A 15,674-nucleotide genomic window follows, 5' to 3' on the forward strand; every position below is an offset into this window, starting at 1 on the left:
GGGGACCCTGCAGGTCACACCCCCGGCCCGAGACCCCGGCCCACCCCGGCTCCAGCCGCTCTACCTCGTGCATGAGGCCCCGCCCCACCAGGCGTCAGTCCCCCCCCCCTCCCGCCCGTCAGCGACCTATGGTGACAACAGGAGACACCCCCCACAGAGCCCCTAGCACAGAGCTCAGACCCACGTGCCGGCAAAAGCCAACCGTCTGTTCCTTCTCTCCTGTCCGGAACGCGCTCCTGGGGTGGTACTGAGGCACCGGGGACCACGCTGCCTCTCATGCTGAGGTGTGGAAAGACCCGGAAGCCCCCCCCCCACCCCCCGCCTCCCGCCAAAGCAGCACCGGCCGGGGGCCCTGGGGCAGCCTGGTCACCCTGGTGCCCACGGGGAGGGAGTGCAGGCTCTGAGCTCTCCGAGGACAAAGGACAGGAAGCAGAGCACGCTGGGCCGGGACAGCTGTGAACCCAGCGCCCCTGCGCCCGTGCCCCGCGGCCACCGGAGCCCAGCATGTGGCCCTGGGACAGGGAGGAGAGGCGGAGAGTCCCAGAGGAGAAGGGCGCGGACACGGAGGCCGTCGCGGGAGTCGGGCTGGGGATGGCGGGCACCGCCCACAGCTGAGAGAAGAGTCTGGAAGGGATCCCCCCCCAGAGCCCCCAGAAGGAGCCCACCCTGCAGACACCTTGATCTTGGACGGCCAGCCCTTGCGACGGCGGCCGGAGAGAACAAGTTTGGTGCTAAGCTGCTCAGTCTGTGCTGAGTGGTTATGGCCCCCGGCAGGACGGCGCGGGCTCAGCATGGACACCTTGTGGGCCTGTCCGCGGGCTCCGGGCTCCGTCCCCAGCGCCCCGTCCAGGGACACCGGGCTCCGTCCCCAGCGCTGAGCGTTCCGGACTGTGCCCTGAAGCCACAGCCGTCACCCCAGAGCCTGGGCACATACCCCTCCCACGGGCTTGGTGCCCCCAGACAGCCCTAGAGGAAAACACGTCCCTGAAAAGGGGAAGGTGGCATTATTTCGTTAGGAAGGCACCTGAGACTGGCGTGTATTTTCGCATTTTTATTTCCAAGTGTGTCTTTTCGATGGCTCCCACTACAAAGAACCACCACGGACAGCGACCGCTGCCTTACAGAAAGGAGAGCACAATGTAACACGACATCCCGGCACAGCCCGGGGGAACCCGGGGTGCCCAGGCCCCCACGCTGGGCGCACAGCCCGCCGGGCTCCTGTTTGAGGCGTGAGCTGCAGGTGTGTGTGAAGTGCCCGAAGGACAGGTAGTGGGTCAGCGTGCGGTAGGTGTCGTTGGCCTTCTTACAGATAGGGAAACCGAGGCAGCAACGTGACCTGGCCTAGACGAGCCCGGACCTGACCCGACGCTGTGCGTCTTCAGGGAGCCCACTTTCGGGCCCCATGGCAGACCAGGTTCCATGCTCCACCCACACTCCATCCGCACCTGGTGGAGGGGCTAGAGGCCTGGGGCTGTCACCTGGTCACTCCTGAGCCCCCCCGTTGCAAGCCCTCAGCGGCCTCTCCCCTGGCATTGAGGCCGGGAAGCCCTGACGTGAAGGAATGAATCCCAGCCGTTCTCCGGGCCTCTTTAGCTGAGCATCTGACCCTTTAGCTGAGTGTCCACCGGCACCCTCGACCTGGGCCACCCTACAGGAGGCCCGTCGGCTGCCCTGCTGAAGTCAGAGCAGTTGGTGCCCCAGCCCACGGCTCCCCCGAGGAGTGCCCGGCAGCCCTCGACCTCACACCTGCGTGGCACAGAGCCGGCTCCTGCCCCCTCGTCGGCCTTGGCTGTCCCACAGCGAGCTGGCCCTGCGGGAAGGACATCCTGAGACGGAGCACAAAGATCCCCTGCCGTACTCTCCGGTCATCCAAGCACTGCTTGCATAAAAGCACGGGAAATAAAGTCATCACTGCGCGTGACCGGGCACCGTGCAGGGCCGCACCGGGCAGGCACGCGGCCCCTGACCACAGCCCTGCTGTTTGCTAGTGGCCGGGTGAGCCGGCCGGGATGTGTGTGGACGAAGAGGCCGGCCTGCCAGCCGCGCGCTGCCTGGGCGAGCCGCCTCCTGCGTCGGCCCGGGCGGGGGGAGCCGGGGGGTGCCGGGACCCTGATGGGCCGACGGAGAGCGTGGCTCCAGGAACGAGAGATCCTGGCAGGTTTCCCAGAGGGGGCTTCTCGGCCAGCGCCGCGGGCACTCATTGGCAAGCTCAGCGGACGGGGAAGCCACACCACCGCTCCTGGGCTCCCACGCGGGCTCAACAGGACTCTTCACCCGGCCTCTCCAAGGTGCACGGTGAGCCCCACACACGCGGCTGTGGCTCCAGGGGCTCGACGATCCTGGGGATCGTGTGGCCGTTAGTGAGCGTCGTGGGCAGGGGCGCCTCCTCTGAGTCCTTGGAACACGTGAGCTTGACAACCTCTGTCCTCACGGAGCACTTCCTCCATTCCCTGTGGATCCTGGACACCTCTTGCCACGAGTGGCCCGTGGCCAGCACGTAGATGATGGGGTCGGCCACGCCGTTGGCCGTGGACAGGCACAGGAACACCGCGGAGGTCGTGTACAGGTTGGCTTCGAAGGCGCACATGGAGCCCGGGTCTCCCTCGTAGTAGGAAAAGGCGACGGCCTTGACGAGGAGCGCCAGGTGGTAGGGCGCGAAGCAGACCAGGAAGATGAGCACCACCGCGATGGCCAGGCGCTTCGCCTTGGCCTTCTGGGCGGCGCTCAGGCCCGTGCTCAGCTTGATGCTCCTGAAGATCCGCTGGTTGGTGAACGCGATGACGGAGAGAGGGACGGCGAACCCCACGGCGAAGCGGGAGTAGCAGTAGCTGGCGACCCTGGTGTTGGTGGGCAGCGTCTCGAAGCAGGTGTCCCGGTCTTCCATCTCAAACACCGGGTAGTGGATGAGGCCGACGACGAGGAAGACGGACGCCGAGATGAGGAAGGCGGTCCTCTGGTGGCGGCGGCCTCGGGTCTCCAGGGCATACACCACCGCCGCGAAGCGGTCGCAGGAGACGCAGCACAGGAAGAGGATGCTGACGTAGAGGTTGCAGAAGAAGATGTAGGCCGTCACCTTGCAGGCCCACGGGCCCAGGGTCCAGCGGTGCTGGTTCTGGATGTAGATGACCCAGAGGGGCAGGGTGCCGATGTAGAGCAGCTCGCACAGCGCCAGGCAGAACAGGTAGACCGCCAGCACGTTGCCCTGCCGCGCCTGCAGCAGCGTCAGCCACGCCGTCAGGCAGTTGGCCGGGAAGCCCAGCAGGCACACGAGGCTGTACGCCGCCACCAGGACCACTCTGCTGTCCTCGAAGGACACGTTACAGGGGCCCGCGCCGGGAAACGGGGTCGCCGAGACAGGGCCACTTACTAGGGTGTCGTTCCCTGTGGGACAGAGACAAGCGTGAGGACGGGAGCGCCTGGGAACCAAGAGAACATACGACTCGTGCTCGCTCCAGACCAGAGGCACCAGGCGTTTAAGGGTTCTCCAAATGCCTGTCAGATTTTTGGGCTCCAGCCTGGCGGCGTCACAGCCCGTGGGCTGTGCGACGCCGAGTCCTCGTAACTCACGGAGGTCATTTCTCAAAGGGTTGCTTGTGTGCCGGAAAACAGAGTGTATTCTTTTTTTTTTTTAGTGTTTATTTTTGAGACGGAGAGAGACAGAATGTGAGCAGGGCAGGGGCAGAGAGAGAGGGAGACACAGAATCCGAAGCAGCTCCAGGCTCCGAGCCGTCAGCACGGCCCGACGCGGGACTTGAACTCACGAACCGCTAGATCATGACCCGAGCAAAGTCGGGCGCTTAACCAACTGAGCCACCTAGGCACCCCCAGAGTGTATTCTTTAATTATTGAGTGAGTGTTCTCTGTGCACATTTTCAATAGAGTCGGGGTGCCCCCCCCACTGCCCTTCTCTAGCAGCTTTCATGCTTTGACCCCCACCCCTGACCCCGGCTCGTGCACAGCACCATCTTGCCTGCTTCAACCGTTAGTTATGGAGAAAAGTGATTAACCCCCCCTGTCGTGATGGGGGATTTGTGTACTTCTTGTAGTTCTCTCAAGGTTTGCTTTATGTGTTTTAAGCCGTTGTTAATTGGTGCGTGTGAGTTAAAAACGGTTCTGATTTCCTGATGAATCGACCTCTGTACTATTATGTCATGGTCTCTTCATCTCTGGGGTCGGCGGAGTAACGCCCCCGCCCCCCAAAGACGTGCACGTCCCGATCCCAGAACCTGTGAGTCTAGCAGCTTGATTGGCTCACGTGCAACTCTGGTTCCGTGGCAGAAGGAGTTGCAAATGGAATTGGGTTTGTGAATTGCCTGGCACTAGGAAAAGAGGGAGGCTGCCGTAGATTGCCGGGGCAGGCTCGGTGCTGTCACAGGGTCCCGGAATGTGGGCACGTGGGGGCCACTGGCCCTTCTGAAGAGGGAGGAAGGGGCTGCCAGCCCAGGGATGCGGGCAGCTTCTGGGAGCCGGACATGCAGGGAAACGGCTTCTCCCTGAGTCTCCAGGAGGAACGCAGCTGTGACACCCTGATTTTAGCCCATTTCTCCCCTCTCATCCCCCGAACAATGAAGATGGGCATTTATAAGCCTCTATGTTTGTAGTCATTTGTAACACAACCACAGGAAGGCAGTGTAATTTCTAATAATGCTTTTAATACTAAGTCTTTGTTTAGCACTTAATATAAAAAGAGTGGCTCTCTCTCGAGGAGTAGCCGTTGGTATTTTTTTCCCCACCTTCTACTTCCAGTCTGTCCGCATCCTTATGGTTTGGATGTGACGCTTCCGACTGGAGTTAGAAATCTGACGCTCGCTGCCTCTCAGTTACCGATTGCGATCCGTTTATACTCTTGACATCACTGATATGGTTTTGTTGCTTTTCTCCACCTTACTTTGTGCTCCTTTGTCTGCTTTTCTGTTTGCTTTTATTCCCCTTTTGTCTTTTGTTATGGGTTGAACTGTGCCCCCCCCCCCCGCAAAAAGACGTGGGGGACCCCTGACCCCAGCACCTTAGAACATGACTGTATTTGGGGCCGGTCTTTGCAGAGGCGGCCGGGTTCAGATGAGGCCATTTGGGTGGGCCCTAATCCCTGGGCACCGTGTTCTTATTACGTGGGCACATTCGCACACAGGGACGCGGGTGGGGAAGACGGTGTGGGGACACAGGGAGACGGCAGCCCTCCACCAGCCAAGGAGAGCGGCTAGGACAGACTCTCCCTTCCCGCCAAGCGAGCCAACACATCTTCTGGATTTGTTTACCTCTTAAATTCTGTTTCCTGCCTCTACTCATTTGGAAGTTATTATCAAGTCTATTTTTAGGTTTTCAGAGACTACCCTGGAAACGAAATGTGTGCCTCCGTGTATCCGGAGCTGGTCAGAGTCTGCACCCTCCTGAGCGTGTGGCCCGGGAGCCCCGAGCGCTATCTCTCTGGGGCCCGACTGGCCGACGCACCGCTCCCCCCAGGGTTCCAGTCGTGTGGGGGCTCGCGCGTTTCTAGCTTCGCACGTTGGCCTTGTCGTCCGCCCTGTGTGACGAGCCACGCGGCGGCCGGGGAATCCGAGAGTGTGTCGATCCCACCAGTGTGCAGGGACCCCGGGTTTCGCCCTCGGGGCTCTGCTCGGCTGTGTCGGACACACGAGTCTCATCTCGCTGTGGGGCCTCCTCCACCTCGGCCCCCTTGTCCCGTGCCATCCAAGGAGCCTGCTGGTATCCAGCTATAGGGTAGGAGTCCCTTCATCGGTGTCTAACTCGTCCAAGTGATACAGCCTTCATTCCTGGAAACTCCATCTGGCTCCTTTCCAAGTCTGGCCGGATGGCCTCTGGCTCAGTCCGTGCCCTGCGTGCCCCCGACGTGCCCCAGGTGCCCCTGTCGCACCCATGAGGCCATCCCAGCAGCTGGCACCGAGGGCTGAGGGCTCTAACCCCGCGGCACTAGCCCTCTGGCCCCTGCCCATGCGCCACAGCCCGGCTCCCTTGAAGGTGGGCGGCGGTTCTGAGCCCACGTTTGCTGGGCATTACCTGCGGGTATCGCCTGAGTGGAAGGGGCATCGCCTCCTGTCACCGGTCGCCTGGGACCCCCATCCGAGCTCTGGCGGCCAGCGGGCAGGGATCCTCGGATTCACTCCAGCCCTCACTGCCCAGGGCTGTCCTTTGGGGTCCCGTATGCAGGTGACCCCTTTCAAGCCCCACACCCACTCCCGCACCAGAGCCACGGCTCACCTGCTGTCCCTGCCCATTAGGAAACGGACAGCAGTGAGTCAGGGCGTAAACGTAGAACGGCCTCTGTGCCGTCTTAGGCCTGTGAATGTCCCTGTGCTGATTCTCACTGAGATTCAGTAACAGGGGACAGTCACCATCGTGTGGCATCACACGAAGTCCGAGGGCCAGAGACGCTCAGGGCTCTGGAGTTCTGGGGACCCCAATGCCCCGGGACGGAAGGGACCGCGTCGGTGCACAGCCTCGGACACCCACCCGGCCCGGTGCCGCTGACCACCTTCCCCACCCCTGCTCAGGGTTTGCCTTCCCCTCGAGAGTTCAGACAAGCTTTCACGGGGCTCGGCCGATGCGTGACCCAGCTCTGAGGTGTTTCGTAGCAGGAACGCGTTGAGGCTGGCCGACGGGCCACCGCAGGGGAAGCGGGAGCCCCAGGGAGTGCCCCTAGTGTCCCTTCACCTACAACTGGGAAGATGCCCGGACACGGGGGCCCCTGCAGCACCTGCTTGTGACAGAGGCCCCTGGAGGAAGGCGTGACCTGACGGCCACCTTTGAGTCATCACCCCGTCCAACAGCAAGAAGCCAGTGAGGAGAACAGCCCTGAGCCCCGGCTCAAGCTGCCAGAGCCCGAGGTGGGTCCTCACCTGCCCTCCCTCACCGGTGCTCCTGAGGGGCAGGCGATGTGGCGGGCGGACGAGTCACAAGGACGAAGCGTGCCGTCAGGCGTGAGCCACCAGCTGTAAGCGGCAGGGACACTGCAGACGCACGCACTCTCTGGGGACCCGCCGTGGGGAAGGAATCTGCCACGTCCCGGGCACCTCCCTCTCCTGCCCAGCCTGCTCTCCTGGGCCCCCTCTGACCGCCCGACCTGCGCCCGGGGCCACCCTGGACCCCGTCCTCCCTCCCCCGCCTCCTCTGGGACCTGTCACAGAAACGAATGTCTGTGTCCTTCCCGGTGACACACCCTTACCAGAGCCTTTGCCCCTGGCCCCTGCCTTTCAGTTCCTCAGGAGACGCTGGGGACGCTTGCAACACTGCCACACTGTCCCCGTTAAACCGGAAGTTAAACCCGAAGTCCCCTCGGCTCCCGCAGCGCCCGCGCCCCGTTCTGCTCAGTCCCTGGGAGCCGACCCCCCCCAGGCCCCCGCAGGAGTGGGGTCACACAGGATTTGTGTTTCTACGTCTGGCTTCCCTCACTCGGCTTCAGGTCCTCAAGGCCCGTCCCTGCCGCCACCAGTGTCCGAACGTCCTTCGGCGCTAAGGCTGGGCCGCGTGCGTTCACGCAGTCCTCCGTCAATGGAGGCCGGGGTCGTTTCCACTCCCCCCCCCCTTTCGGACGCATGCTGCCGAGAACTCGGGCGTGCAAACGTCACTTCGACACCCGGCTTTCACTTCTTTCGGGTAAATACCCGTAGTGGGATTGCTCATCACACGGCAGTTCTGTTTTCGACTTTGTGAGGAACCGCTGGGCTGTTTCCCGTAGCGGCCGCGCCAGCTTAACGTTCCCACCGACGGTGCACGGGGACCCGGTCTCTCCGCGTCCTCGCCAACACTTTGGTGTTTTGTTTTGTGAGGGTCGCCGTCCTAATGGTCCTAATGGGTGTGAGGTGGCTTCCCCGCCCCCTCCCCGGGACAGGTACAGCCATCCCCATTACCGGCGAGGGTCCGAGGCACCGGGGCCTGGGCGCTGTCGGGCCCACTTGTCAATTGCCCCCCTCCCCCGCAGGCGCACACGAGGGCCCCGACCCCCTGGGAAAAGGGCGGGAGACAGGTGACAGGTGACAGCTCTGGGGCTCGGCACTTGGCCAGAGATGGGCATGATAGGAGACCCCGGTCCCTCGCGGTCCTGTTCCCGGTGTTTCCCAGCGCCTCGAGAGCAAAGAAACAGACGCTTCCCTGTGTCTTGATGGAGACCCTACACCTTTATTGTTTCGGAGACGGTTTTTTTTTAGACAAGGCTATTTTTCACGCTAAGTTCTGAAGTAATTATCCCCATGTTGAGGTGACGTGCATTCTAGAAAAATTCTTGCAGTCCCTCCTAAGTGGTTAAAGTCGACGGAGACGCGAAGGGGGCTCACCTGGCATACTTGAGTTGCTCCGATCTCAGAGAGGCTCTAACACGCACTCCGGTTTCTAGTACATGCCATGTGTCTTCTCGATCCTACTGAGCAGTTTGCTCCAAGAGTTCAAAGTGACCTGGACAAAGAGTAGGACGGAATGGCTTTAGGAAAATCAGATTCGATCAGAAATTAAGTCATTCAACAGATGACTCAACCTTTAGCGAGCATTTGTTATGTGTCAAGTCTTGTATTTTGATATATAGATATAACTATATATGATATATATGATATATATGATATATATATCATATATAGGATATATATAGATATATGATATATATGATACATACATGATATATAGATATATCTATATATGATATATAGATATGTTTGGATATATATAGATATAACAGAAGATCCTCAATATACAAAGAACATCTACAAATCAATAAATATGGGAAGTTTTGGGGCGCCTGGGTGGCTCAGTCGGTTAAGTGGCCGACTTCAGCTCAGGTCATGATCTCACAGCTCGTGAGTTTGAGCCCTGCATCGGGCTCTGTGCTCACAGCTCGGAGCCTGGAGCCTGCTTCGGGTTCTGTGCCTCCCTCTCTCTCTGCCCCAACCCACTCGCCTTCTGTCTCTGTCTCTTTCAAAAGTAAACAAACATCAAAAAAAAAAAATTAAAAATGAATGAATATAAGAAGTTTCGGAGCCCATGAGCAGATACTTTGCAAAAGACGTAATAAACAGCTCCTAAAAACCCAAAAAGTGCTCGACTCTACTTATAATCAAAGAAATGCGAACATCAACGTCAGAAGGGCAGTCTTTTCTTGCCTATCAGGCTGACAAAAACAAAGGACTTTAATTCTCAGTGTTGGTGAAAGTGTGAGGAAGCGGGTGTCTTCACTGCGTTGACGGGAGCGCAAACCGGCATGAATGTTTTGGGCCCGATTGTGCAGCATGCTTCCAAAAGTCTGGGACGCACTTAACTTTTGATCATGTAAAATCCTTTCTAGGAATTTCCCCTGGCGAAACGATGACCTGAAACGTGAAGTGCGTGTGACTTGCAGGCATGTCACGGCACCTCCCCCCTACAGAAAGGACCAGGACCCCCAGGAGAGCGCCCACCGTGCCTGTAGGGCCCTGGCAGGTGGGGGACAGCGTCCACGGCACCCTATCTCGATACTTCCTTCCCTAACCAGAGGCGCCCTTATCCGCCAGAGAGGGTCTGGGAGAAGGCGGGCGCTCTAAACCCACGCTCCCACAGTGTGCAGGGCACGCCCGGAGCCCCAAGGGGCCGTGGGCTCCTGCTGTGCTCCATGAGGCAGGCCCATGGGCCTCTCTGTCCTGCAGGGGCAGAGGCTGGGCCCAGAGGGGCTGCTGTGCTGGCCCCAGTCCCGCCCGAAGCTGCCTGGGCAGGGGAGGTGCACCCTAAGAGTGCAGCAGATTACCCGCCCGGCCCCCCTTGGCGTGTTTCCAGCAGTCAGAGGTCACAGGAAGCCAGGGGTTGCCTGAAGCTACAGAAAGTAGCTCCTGGAAGTCAACAAGGTGAGTCTAGAAAGTTGTTTCCCAAGTGACGTTGACCTTCTGAGCCCATGTTCCCAGACACGCTGGCAGGCGTGGGCCCGAAGGGCCGCCGCTGGGCCTTGCCCATCCCGCCCCCGGGTCTCGGGTCAGCCCCCTGCCAGTTGGGAAGGCCCGACAAGGGGGGCGGCCCCCGGGAGTTCCCTGACAGGTCTGTGGCCTGTTCTAGAAGGCCCTGCCCCCGCAGGAGATGGTCTAAGGCGCTCCCGGCTGTGACCCAGCAGGGCCAGCGTGGCGCCACCCCCCAGCTCGGAGCCCCGGCCGGCCAGGGGTGAGGGGGTGGGCCCGACTAAGGGGGGCCCCCAAAGGAGGAGCTGCGGGGACGCCAGGCCACCCGGAAGCCCCGGGAGCGTGGGTGCCAGCAGCCTCAGCCCGGGGCCCGAGTTCCTCCGTCACGACGGTGAGCTGCCTGCAGCAGGGGCTCCGGGCCCGGCCGCCCTCACGCTAACTCTCGAGTATTCTGGAAGCTGCGAGGCTGAGCCCGTCCCCGGGGGGCCGCACTGCCCGGTCTCCCCCCGCGCACACAGGAGCGGGGAGGGGTGGGGTCTCTCGCAGCCGCTTCTGCAAACGCCGGAGGAAGTGGTGCCCGAGCAAAACAGCGCGCTCCTCTGAGCTGAGGCCTGCGGGGGCCGCGTGGAGAGCAGACCGGTGCGGGGCGAGGGGGGTCCTGGGGCAGCGTGCTCACGCGGCCCGTGGGGGCCCGGTGCTCGTGTCCAGGTCCGGGCCACCTCCCTGACCCCGTCAGGCACCGGCAGTGCGGCCCGCCCCCGGCCAGCGCCCTGGCGGCCCGCCTTCTCCCCCACAGCCTGTCGTGCTCCTTGGCTCCGGATCTCAGCCCACGGGCGTCCCAGGGCCTCCCTGGACCTGGTGACCCCGTTTTCCGTCGTCCCCCGCCCGCCACCCTTACTGCCACTGCTTTCTGCTGCTTTCCTGTGCTCCCCCGCCCCTGAAGGCGAGCAAGTCCCGGAGCCGGCCAGCGCCTTGCTCCTGCCCAACCTCGGCGGGTCCCTGCATCATCCCGGTGGCCAGGACACGGGGCAGCCCAGGCCTGCGTGGGGGTTGGGGGCGCTGGCCGCAGCACCCGGCACGGCCAGGGTGGCAGTGGCCGTGCCCTCTCGGCGTCCCCACCCCACCCGCCGCAGAGCACCCTGGCCCTCCCGCGGGGCTGGATGTTAGGTGGAGGGGGCCAAGAGCGGCGGGGGTGGCTCCCCGTGTCCCTCCACAGCAGCTCGTGGTCACGCACGGTGGCCAGTTCTTTCCGAGAGCCACCGCCTGTGCGGGCGGCCGTGGGGACCCACAGAGGCGGGTGTCAGCTGTGGGGCAGGCGGAGAGACAGATCCCGCGGGACGGCCCGCTGCAGGTGCCAGGCCTCACCCAGCTGGCTGCTCCCAGCCCGGGGACGCAGAGAAGGGACAAGCCCGCCATGCCTGGAATGCCAGCCTGGGCCTGGTGGCCAGGGGTGGGAGGGTCTCTGTCCTCGGTCTATTCTCTCGGGGAGCTACGACAGCCACACAGCCCCGGGCATGACCCTGCGCCTCCACATCCCCAGGGGCCCACAGGCCCCACCTCCCCCCAGCCTGACCGGGGCTCCGGTGACAGCTGGCTCCAGTCCCCTCGCGGCTCCTTCTGGTCCCCCGGCTCGGCTCCCAGCGAGCGCCCTCACCGGCCGCTGTTCAAACACAACCCGCTGAACCAGCGCATCTCCCACCACGTGCTGCACCTGCAGCCCGTCCCCCCAGCTTCTCAAATATATTCCTCAGCTCTGATGACAGACAGGACTTGCAAACAGACCCCAAGGCACAGCCACGGGACACACACCGTCTTTACCCCGCCCTGACCGTCGCCCCCGTCCCGACACGTTGCTGAAAGCCCCGGGGATCGTCTGTGGTTTCTGGGGCCGTTTCACGAACACTGCTGGACATTTCGGGTTCTTCCACGTTCCCCACATTCTCACACCCAGCCCTGACTTCGTTTCTGTGTCCCAGCCGGGAGTTTCTGCGCCCCCGGCCCTCATGGCACACAGACCACGTGTGTTTCCCACGCCCGGTGGCCAGGCCACTACTGTTCCCCTTTTGATAGACTCTTTTTGAGTAGGCTTTACAGCCCAGCGTGGGGCTCGAACTCACGACCCCGAGATCAGGGGTCACGTACTCCGCCGACTGAGCCGGCCAGGCACCCCCTCCTCGCATAGATTTTAAGTGCAAGTCTTAAAAATTCATTTGCGAGGGCGCGCGGCTGGCTCAGCGAATAGAGCACAGGTCTCCCGGCCTTGGGGTTCGAGTGTCCTTAAAAAGAATTGTCTTAATTCATTTCATGTCTTTGGCAACAAGCTTGATGCCCCCCCCCCAGCCCATCCATCTGTATTGTCGTGTCCCCCTCCGCCCCAGGTGGCTGCCTCCCCCCTCCTCCTGGCAGGTCCCCTGAAACCATCCTGTCACCTTCCTGGGCACACACGTACCTGGGAGACTGTGGGGTCTCACTCTTCGTCCCGGCTCTCGGCAGATACGGAACACCCCGCTGGCCTTGGCCCCACACTGGACGGCGTCCTGAGGGGCCCCAGGACCAGGCCCTGCGGCCAGGCTGACTGTCGCCCCAGCAGAGACCCCGCTGTCCCGCCTGTCCTCCTCATGCCCACGTGGCCCCAGCAGGCCTGGAGGCCAGGGAGCCAGGCGCTTTGTATATCACCCACCAAACACCCTGAGAATCAGCCGCGGTCCCACAGCGGCCAGGAAGTGCCACTCCCCGCCCCGGAGAGGAACCTGCCCCTGAGCTCTGACTCACGGGCCCCCTGGAGCAGCGACCACCGCGAGAACTCGGAAGAGGCCGAGCGAAGGACCCCAGGTTAAGACCCTCGACCAAGCGCCCACCTTTGTGCCAACAAATCACCCCAGCCCCACACCTGTCCGGGCGCTCCCCCTGCCGACCGCTCCCCAGCACATGGAGCCCACGACTTACTCAGGGAGGCAGACCTCATGCTCAGCTGTGAACTTTCAGGAAGTAGCAGGGGTCCAGAGATCTCTCTCAAACTCTCCTAACCGCAAACGGGCGGGCCCAGGATGGCCGGCGGGGTTGGGGCGTCCGTCATCCGCCTGGCGCCTCGAACTCTCCTGGAGGCAGATGCAGGGAAGCAGCCCAGACCTACTTCTCCTTGTGGCTCGTGGCGGTGACAACCTCAGACACAGGCCACACGCTCCGCATTCGCTCAGGACCTTCCCAGCTGGCTCGGCCCACAGGCGGGAGCAGCTGGAGCGACCGCTGGTGCACGGCCGACCCAGACACACGGCTCCTGCCCTGGCCCCCCGTGCGCCCTCCCCTGGCGGTGGTTCACAGGGTGACCTCCCTCCTCACTTCCCTTGCCCGGGGCGGGGCTCCCGCTGGAGGGAAGGGGCCTGTGCGCCCTGTCCTCGGCTCTGCGTCTGGCCCCAGAGCTCATCCCGGCTGGGCGCAGCGGACTTCGCCGGTGGGATTCTCTGTGAGGGGCCACACGGGTTCCCTGGGACACAGCGTCCTGCACCGAGGCACCGCCCCGCCCTGGCGGGCCCAGCTGCCGGTCCCCCGTCTGGCTTACAGGACCCCAGGCTGAGGCACCCGCAATCCAAACCCCCACCCCACTTTCCTCGGGAAACGCTAGGGGGCTGCAGGTGGTCCGCTGACTTCCCCCACTGCCAAGGCCTGACCCGGTCCTGACTCTGTCAGCCCAGGGGGCGCAGGGATGGGCCCCCCGCACTTCTCGGGTGGCCGTGCCCAGCCCTGCGGCAGGGACAGTACGTGGGGGCGGATCTAAGGCAGCCGCACCCCCAGGCGTGTTCGGGGCCGGGAGGGCCCCTGTGGGGGGTGTCCCCCAGGCCGCCCTTTCTCTAAGGGACTCTCGGGACTCAGCCTGCCACCCTGCAGGCTCTCGTGGCTCCGGGCGGGAGTCCGCTCAGACCCGGCCTGAACAGCGATTCGGCATGAGTGGCTGCTGAGCATCTAGAACGCTGGGCCTAGAGTCTGCACAGGTCTGGGCGCAGGGCGCACCTCAGACTCCCGGGAACACCCGCCTGGGGCCTGGCCACTGCCCACGAGCACCACGCGCCTCCCGGGTCTCGGCCCCCGGCGGGTGCGGCCGTGGCTCGGGGTGGCCTGGGAGGTCGGGCCTCAGCAGGGCTGCAGCCCCCACCGGGCCGGGTGTGCCGGGGATGGCGGGGTCCGGGCCGGGCCTCCGCGGAGGGGTCCGTGTCTTCCGGGGCTCCCCTGCGGCCCCGCTGATGGGTCCAGGTCTGACACAGCTCCAACCTGCACCACCATCGGCTCTGTGCCCTGGTGGCCGGGTCAGGGACGGCGGCCGGTTCAAGTTAGGTCCACTGAGCCCTCCACCCCCACTGCTGGTAGGGCCTCTTCCGGGGCACGGACTCCGGCCCAGCGAAGGGCGTGCATGTGTGGGACGAAGGTCTCAGCGGAGGACGGGGCTGCCGAGAGGCAGGGGTGAGCTCACCTGGCCGAGGGGCCGGGGGCCTATTCCCGAGGGCCGACTGCCTTCCAGGTGGGGGGAAGGGGGCCGTAGCCACCTGACAGTGCCCCCGGGGGTCACTGGCTCCTGACTCCTGCTGGGAAGGTCCCCCACGGAACCCGGAAGGACTCTGCACGCATCGCATCGGGGCCACCTTGTTCACACCGTCTCACCAGAAGCGGAAGTCATTCACCATTTCGAGCAGGTCCTATTGTCACAGATTGAATCTCAGAAGGTAGGGAAGGGTGGGCGGGACGACTCTGTCCCATCTGCTCCGGCTCTTGGGGTGTCTGCCCAGGGCGGTCTGCACCCCCAGCCGAGGGACTCAAGGGTGTCTATTCTCCCGGCTCCTCAAGTCTTGATAACGAAAAGGAGGCAGGCTGACGAGCCCTCGAGGAACCACCACCTGGATTCAACAGATGTGAAGACCTCGGACGGGCTTCGTCTAGAAGCGTCCACGTGTCTGAGTGGAACGCAGGCCCCCGACTCAGCCCCCGGGACACTGGCGTGTCCACCTCCAGCCCCCCCCCCAGTGCACTCGGCCACCCCGCCTCTCACCCGCGCTCTGTGCCTCCCCGGTTGCCCCCACGTGGTCTGACAGAGGGTCCCTCGAGCCAGGGTCCGAGCGAGGGTGGAGCACCCCCGCCCGTGTCTGCTGGGCCCCTCCCCCCCCCCCCCCCCCCCCGCCGCCCATAGGGTCGACGGTTTAAAGTGACCCGGCCGGTTGGATCTGCTCGCTTGGGTCCTTCTGGTGTCATTTAACATGTTCTTCTGTCACCTGTTTCCCAAACTAGGCAGGGGGGTTCTCCCGCCTGGTTTGGGGCAGTTTGGCATTTCTGGCGGCCGCACCTCTGGAGAGCGTGTGGTAACACAAGAGGCTCACCGCCTCCCCTCCCCTCCTCACTCACCCTGGGAGCCTTAGCGTCACTCGGAGTCCTGCCAAGGCAACATTTCACCTGCTTCGCTAAGTGCCAAGTTTGCACTTCCGTGACGCTTCCACGCGTATCCGCTGGCCAGCGTGTGTGGGAGGCACCGTCACCCAGCACGTTCCTCTGGCGAAGCTCTCCAGAGGTGGCTGAGCACTCAGAGTCTCTCTCTCTCTCTCATCAAGGACTCATCGGTCTGTTCGAATGTGGGAAATCATAGGTATCACAAAACCTACAGTTCCGACCGCTTCTCCGTGTATGCCTCAGTGGCATTAAGTACGTCCACACTGGCCACTGCCACCACCGCCTCCAGGACACGTCCAAGGTCCCAGGCTGAAGCCCTGTCCCCGTGAAACACAAACAGCCCTTCCCCGGCCGGCATCACTCTGCTGTCCATGTCCGCGA

General features: G+C 63.0%; 2 protein-coding genes across 2 annotated transcripts in view; both read right to left on the minus strand.

Moving 5' to 3' along the window:
* CDCA4 (cell division cycle associated 4) overlaps positions 1-8,406 on the minus strand; it is a 30,394-nt gene extending 21,988 nt beyond the window's left edge. The window contains exon 1 of the mRNA XM_047862739.1: positions 8,289-8,406. The gene's annotated coding sequence lies outside the window, so the exon portion shown is untranslated. The remainder of the gene's footprint in view (positions 1-8,288) is intronic.
* GPR132 (G protein-coupled receptor 132) lies at positions 1,053-12,833 on the minus strand. Its single transcript, XM_047862738.1, has 3 exons — positions 12,810-12,833; positions 8,289-8,406; positions 1,053-3,381 (listed from the first exon to the last, which is right to left on the minus strand). The coding sequence occupies exons 2-3, from the start codon at positions 8,293-8,295 to the stop codon at positions 2,258-2,260; spliced, it is 1,131 nt and encodes a 376-aa protein (XP_047718694.1). The 5' UTR covers positions 8,296-8,406; positions 12,810-12,833; the 3' UTR covers positions 1,053-2,257.
* Between the last annotated feature and the right edge of the window lie 2,841 nt (positions 12,834-15,674).

The sequence above is a fragment of the Prionailurus viverrinus genome, chromosome B3 (assembly GCF_022837055.1).
Source record: "Prionailurus viverrinus isolate Anna chromosome B3, UM_Priviv_1.0, whole genome shotgun sequence".
Lineage (NCBI taxonomy): Eukaryota > Metazoa > Chordata > Mammalia > Carnivora > Felidae > Prionailurus > Prionailurus viverrinus.